At 43.6% G+C, this 7,219-nt stretch overlaps 1 protein-coding gene across 1 annotated transcript; it reads left to right on the forward strand.

Annotated features, from left to right (window-relative positions):
• The first annotated feature begins 244 nt into the window (after positions 1–244).
• LOC138981627 (Kruppel-like factor 18) lies at positions 245–4,673 on the forward strand. The gene is made up of 3 exons (XM_070354615.1): positions 245–352; positions 894–967; positions 2,217–4,673. The coding sequence occupies exons 2-3, from the start codon at positions 898–900 to the stop codon at positions 4,355–4,357; spliced, it is 2,211 nt and encodes a 736-aa protein (XP_070210716.1). The 5' UTR covers positions 245–352; positions 894–897; the 3' UTR covers positions 4,358–4,673.
• Positions 4,674–7,219: the final 2,546 nt, after the last annotated feature.

Here is a 7,219-nt window from a genome sequence, read left to right on the forward strand (position 1 = left end):
CAATCCAGTCTCTGTTCTCTGAATATAAGATTGACATCTGCTGACACAATATATACATGTAGCATCTGCGTGATTCTTTTCACTATTGTGTTGACAGCCCTTTCATCGACAATCACCGAATAATAAAAAAAACTATGTTCGTCCTACAACCAACTTAAAAAGGAGGTCCATTGACGTCAAATAACACAAAGGTAGGAGTTGTTTACGAGATAAATCCGCATAAAACTGAGTAACAGCGGGCTTTTGAGATTAACTTCATTCTGACCCGAAGCGTCAGGCTTGCTCAGGGCTTCAGAACTTGACTTATATAGTGAACTCTTCTGCTTGCTCATTTAAAAAGTACAGCCTGCTGGTGAGTATATCTGGCGTGTGTGTGTGTGTGTCTGTGCTTTCCTGTGTGCCTGCGTGTACTGTTTTTGAGTGTATCGGTGTGCCTGTGTGCAAGCGTGTGTGTGTCTGTCCGACTGAATGTGTGAGAGTGTGTATAAATAAATGTGCCTCAGTCTTTACTATTACAGTTTCTTCTGATGAAAATTCAGAAGAATAAAGACAATCGGCGCTGCTTATACTTTATAGCAAGTTGTCTTTTTCTAACCGAATGACACTGTTTAATTGCGGTTTGTTTTGAGGTGAAACGACGGAGATAATTAACACACACATACACACACACACCCACACACAAAGACACACACAAAGACACACACACACACATACACACACACACACACACACACAAAGACACACACACACACACACCGTGGCACACAAGCACGCGCACACACACACACACACTTATACACTTACACACACACACACACACACACACGCTCGGAACATGTTCATGCATCATTCTATATTATGCAACATGTTTTTTTGGTTTTTTTTCTATTCAGGAGAATGCCTGGTGGGAAGACCTTTACGCTTGCAGCTTTGCTGTGTGCGATCTCTCATGTGCAACATGTGCTAGGTAAGTAGTAGCAGTAGCAGTATTAGTAGCGGTATATAGTAGCAGTTGTTTGGGGAAGGCCCCTAATATGCTGGACTGGCTCCTAATATGGACCACCTACATTTCTGACAAAATGACGTTGCTAGAACGCTCAAAACAAGTTTAATTCGCCACATTTACCCTATCTGGATAACTTGCACATGCAGTCGCAGAAACAACACAACAATTGGGCTGTATCACCTTTTTACACCTCTGTCAGTGTTCACTCTAAATTTGACGCTTAAAACTGACTAGTTTTGTTTCACCGACACAGCTGTTAACGCACACAATTTGCAATAAAAAGTAAATAAATAAATAACGAGACTAAATACGATGGGACATAAATAAATAAATGAATAAGGAGACTAAATACGATGGGACATAAATAAATAAATGAGTAAGGAGACTACATACGATGGGACATACATAAATAAATGAATAAGGAGACTAAAAGCGATGGGACACAAATAAATAAATGAATAAGGAGACTACATACGATAGGACATAAATAAATAAATGAATAAGGAGACTACATACGATGGGACATAAATAAATAAATGAATAAGGAGACTAAAAACGATGGGACATAAATAAATAAATGAATAAGGAGACTAAAAACGATGGGACATAAATAAATAAATGAATAAGGAGACTAAAAGCGATGGGACATAAATAAATAAATGAATAAGGAGACTACATACGATGGGACATAAATAAATAAATGAATAAGGAGACTAAAAACGATGGGACATAAATAAATAAATGAATAAGGAGACTAAAAACGATGGGACATAAATAAATAAATGAATAAGGAGACTAAAAACGATGGGACATAAATAAATAAATGAATAAGGAGACTAAAAACGATGGGACATAAATGAATAAATGAATAAGGAGACTAAAAACGATGGGACAGAAATAAATAAATGAATAAGGAGACTAAAAGCGATTGGACATAAATAAATAAATGAATAAGGAGACTACATACGATGGGACATAAATGAATAAATGAATAAGGAGACTAAAAACGATGGGATATAAATAAATAAATGAATAAGGAGACTAAAAACGATGGGACATAAATAAATAAATGAATAAGGAGACTAAAAACGATGGGACATAACCTTTTCTTGGCCAAGAAGCAACCTTCCATCTCAACCATTACAACCCCCTCCCGCCAATTATAAATAAACTCGGCATCAGGCTTTGATTCAACTGTTGGCGTGTGCAGGAACATCGTGCGATCCACAAGCTCTGAACGCCAGCCTTTCTGACAACGCGTGTTGCGGGGATACGGCCTACAACAACAGGACACAACTTTGTTGCGAAGGCGAGGTTCACTCCGCGAGAAGTGCGTACCACAAATGCTGCGGAACGCAAGTCTACAAGACCAACATACACACGTGCTGCGGAGGAACACTGCTGTCTAATACACGAAATGATCGTTGCTGTAACGGAACTCAATCTTACAACTACAAGAGGCAAAACTGCTGCAACGGTCAGATTCAAACAGGTGGAAGCAGGTACCGCTGCTGTGGAAGCCAAACCTACAAGTACGAGCGACAGAGCTGTTGCGACGACCAGATTGTCAAAGGTGGATCCAGCTACCGTTGCTGTGGGAACGAGACGTACAGGTATGACAAGTATACCTGCTGCAGTGGCCAAGTTGTGAGAGGAGGAAGGAAGCACACCTGCTGTGGGGACAAGGCCTACAAATACACGACGCACGACTGCTGCAACGGTACCATTCTACCTGGCGGAAATGACTACAGCTGCTGTGGAAACGAATCCTACAACTACATGACTCACGAGTGCTGCAACGGGCAGATTCTCAAAGGCGGAAGGACTTACGCGTGTTGCGGGAATCAGACCTATAACTACGAAACACACGAATGCTGCAACGACCAGATTCTGCCAGGTGGACAGGGCCATGGGTGTTGCGAAAACACGACCTACCACTACAGATCTCAAGGTTGCTGTGGAAATGCGACGAAAACGGTCTACAGCAAAACGACGCACACATGCTGCAACGGAAACCTGCTGTCAGGCGGCAAGTACCATCAGTGCTGCGGGTCTCAGCTGTACAACTCCAAAAATCGGATCTGCTGCGCCGGCAAGGTGAAGAAAGGCGGGCAGTACATGCGATGCTGCGGGGACAAGACCTACAACTACCGGAATCAGACCTGCTGCGGAACCAAAGTCAAGGAAGGTGGAATCTATCGACGTTGCTGTGGCAACAAGGTGTTCGACTACCGAACCCACAGCTGTTGTGCAGGTAAATTGGGACTGGGAGGGTCGGGCCATTACTGCTGTGGAACTGAACCCTATAAGTACGGACCTGAGGCCTGCTGCGGGTTACGTGTCTACACCAGGGCGACCAACACGTGCTGTGAGGCCAAGGTCAAGCCAGGGGGAGCGTACCATGGCTGCTGCGGCAAGAACTCTTACAACACCCGGACCCAAACTTGCTGCGGAGGAAAAGTGGTAGCAGGGGGAAGCGGTTACGGCTGCTGCGACAACCAAGTGTACAACTACAGGAAACACGGCTGTTGCAGAAGTCAAACCTACAACAGAACGACCGAATCCTGTTGCAAAAACAAAATAATACCTGGAGGAACGAACCACGGTTGCTGCGGAGCTCAGGCCTACAGTTACGCCACAGAGAGGTGTTGCTATGGCAACTTGGTGCCGGGAGGACCGAATCAACCGTGCTGTGGTAACAACCAGACGTACCCCGCCGACACACACACCTGCTGCGGAGGGCAGGTCAAACCGGGTGGATCGTACCACGCTTGCTGTGGCAACGAGCCTTACAACTACCGAACACACGCTTGCTGTGGAACGCAGGCCTACAGCAGGTCTTCACACACTTGCTGTTTGGGACAAGTCGTGACAGGCGGAACGAACCATACTTGCTGCGGGTCTCGGGCGTATAACTACCAGACCCATACCTGTTGCGAGAACGCAGTCCTCTCTGGGGGAGCCAACCACCGGTGTTGCGGAGCCCAGGCGTACAACGACAACACGCACAGTTGCTGTGACGGTCAAATCAAGCCGGGCGGAACGTACTATTTCTGCTGCGTAGCTCAGCCGTACGACTACCGAACGCACCGCTGCTGCAAGAATGAAAGCTACGACGAATCGACACACAGCTGCTGCCGCAACAAGGTCATACCCGGGGGCGAGAATCACGGCTGCTGCGGGTCTGGGTCCTACGATCGCGACGTCTACACGTGCTGTGATGGCAAAAGCCTCACGCCCAGCGGCCCCAACCATTCTTGCTGTCGGGAGCAGGCGTACAACTACGTGACCAGCACCTGCTGTTATGGCAAGGTCCAGTCTAAAAATGACACCTGCTCCTCTCCCTACTAGGCTGTGTACTGCGTCCGATTAATGGAAAGCAAGAGAAAACCAAACCAACAAATGCATCACTGCCATCAGTGGCCTTCTTCTCGTTCGTTCCTTTTAGACATCCACTCCTGTGGCCCGCGCGAAATCCGCCGTCTTTCTTTTGGGCCTCCAGGTCGCCGAACAGCTTCTCCTACAAAGAAGCATTGGGTGTTGTTTTTCCTCGAGTCCCTCTCAAAATGAAAAAAGCATGTTAGAAATAAACAAAATCTTAGTAAGATCTGTGAATGATTGCTTAACAAATTGTAGGATGAAGCCAATAAAACGGGAAGAAAGCTAATTGCATCTCGTCTTGTTCAAGAAAGAAGTGTCGGGTGTTTGGTGAATTTATATCTGTACGTCACTACGGGTATGCATGCATGTGTGTGTGTGTGTGTGAGACAGATAGACAGACAGAGACATAGAGAGACATAGTCAGAGAGAGAGAGAGAGAGAGAGAGAGAGAGAGAGAGAGAGAGAGAGAGAGAGAGAGAGACGCAGATAATTTATTCATTAGGCCATTGCCCCTTATGAAGGGGTGTGAACAAAAGGTTAACATTGCATATAATTGAACTCAAGAGGTGCAAACAAGGAACAAAATAATAATCGTACAACATTACAGATTAAAACATACATTACACGGCATTTAACTAAGAGGTTACAACTTCTCTTAATTTAAAGGCTTTATACAAATACAGGGACACATTTCTAACAACAGTTTCTTGAGGTGACGCTAAGAGCAAGCTGAGTCGAAAAAAGCTTGGGTTTTCATAATATTTAAATGGGATACATTGTTCTTTTATTTTTTAATTTGTTCAAATATGGGCAACACAAAACAAAATGGACTTCATCTTCTTGATTTTCTTTACAAAGCAGACACATCAAATCATCGGCATTTAAACAATTTTTTTTTATATCGGTAAGCATGCACAGCAAATTTTGAAATACTAAATCGAAACCTAATCATAATTAACTTTAGATGTCTATCCATATTCAATAGGGTTTAATATCATGTACAGTACAACATGTCAGATAAACAGCAAATCTAGCACTTTTTTGTATATGATAATTCTACTCTTGCCATCTGCAATCGACCAACCTTTCACAAAAAAACACGCAAAAAATCTTTTTCATTAACAACGCCCTGATTCAACCACACAAAACCAAAACCGTACTCATACAATTTACAACGGACACTTGAGGCCCAGTTCTTTTTGCCACTCTCATCCATTTTATACTACATTTGATATGATTTACGAGCTAGTCTGTGCGCCTCCATCTTTAACAATTTCAACCAGTAACCAATGCATCTTAAAATAGAATTCAAATATATCGGATATCTGTTTGTCTCACCATATGTATACACGATCGTTGGGTGTTCGCAGAGAGAGAGAGAGAGAGAGAGAGAGAGAGAGAGAGAGAGAGAGAGAGAGAGAGAGAGAGAGAGAGAGAGAGAGAAAGAGAGAAAGAGAGAGAAAGAATGAGAGAGAGAGAAAGGAAGAGAGAGAGACAGAGACAGAGAGAGACAGAGAGAGACAGACGGACAGAGACAGAGACAGAGACAGACTGAGAGAAAGACAGACAGACAGACAGACAGAGACAGAGAAAGACAGACACACACAGACGGTGAGAGAGAGAGAGAGAGACACACACACACGCGCGCACACAAGCACGCACGCACACGCTCGCACGCACGCGCTCACACGCACGCACGCACACACACAAACACACACACCTCAACCTAAACGCCGTGGTCAAATAGCCAGGATCTCAATCTAATAGGATCTAACAGGCACACTTCTTACCCCTCCTGCTAGTTTCTGGGAGTCTCGCCGTCCAAGCAGCCATAGATTCTTGTGATGAGGACAATGAGATCGTGTGGGTGAAAGTAAAAATCACAAGCGGAGAATTGTGTGGGAGAACGGAGCCTTTGATCATCACGTCGGCCTAAGAACTAAGAAGGTGCAATCAAGCTGTCTACCGGCATCTTAATGGAGCTTTTAAAGTGACACTTTCCCGCTCCCAACGTATTTCTGGTAGTGACGTCATAGGGCACCTACAAGTACTTTTATATTCTACTTTTGGGGCATTAAAAAGCGTGTTAGCAGTCTAGCGGTGACCTCACAGTCACCGACGTCAACTTTAATCTCTAATCCCTGTCGTGTAATATCCTCAGAAGTGACCTTAAAGTTGAACAATAAATGATATACCTTTATTATTGGACCATTTACTTGGTGTCATATTTCTTCAATAATGTAAATCTCGGAGAACTCTTGGGTTACACGCTTGGCCCCTTTTTAAGGAAGTTCATTTCTTCAGCAAACACAGAAAACATCTTAATTGTAACCGCCATATGGTGCCGGTAAATCCCTATCTCCAAGAATAAGAGGAAGAATGATCGTTAAATTACATTAACCACAGACTTTCAAAGGATTCGGCCGTTCACCAACAAATTCTTCATTAACTCAAGTGATATACCCTTGATGTATTATGAGTTATTTCTAATATGCTGACTTTTAGCAAATGATAACAGACATGTCGAGAAAAACGATATCAAGCATGAGCCTTTAGGCTTTATAAATAAAATAAAAAAATTATAAATAAAGTTTATTTAGTACCGTTTATTTCGACCAAAAGAAATTTCGAAGCGACCCCGCGAAATAGACAGAACAGCCGCAATGGGAACTTGAGCGCCTCTACCTGATTATGCCTGTCAGTCAAAGCAATCACGTGACCTGGATCAGCCAATCACTCACCTTACGTGATGAATATAAACAGGCGAAATGCGTTCACACAACAATTTCACAAGATAAACCATGTTGAACATGCGTTTCGGTTGCTTCGGTT

The sequence above is a fragment of the Littorina saxatilis genome, linkage group LG12, assembly GCF_037325665.1.
Source record: "Littorina saxatilis isolate snail1 linkage group LG12, US_GU_Lsax_2.0, whole genome shotgun sequence".
NCBI classification, from domain to species: Eukaryota; Metazoa; Mollusca; class Gastropoda; order Littorinimorpha; family Littorinidae; genus Littorina; species Littorina saxatilis.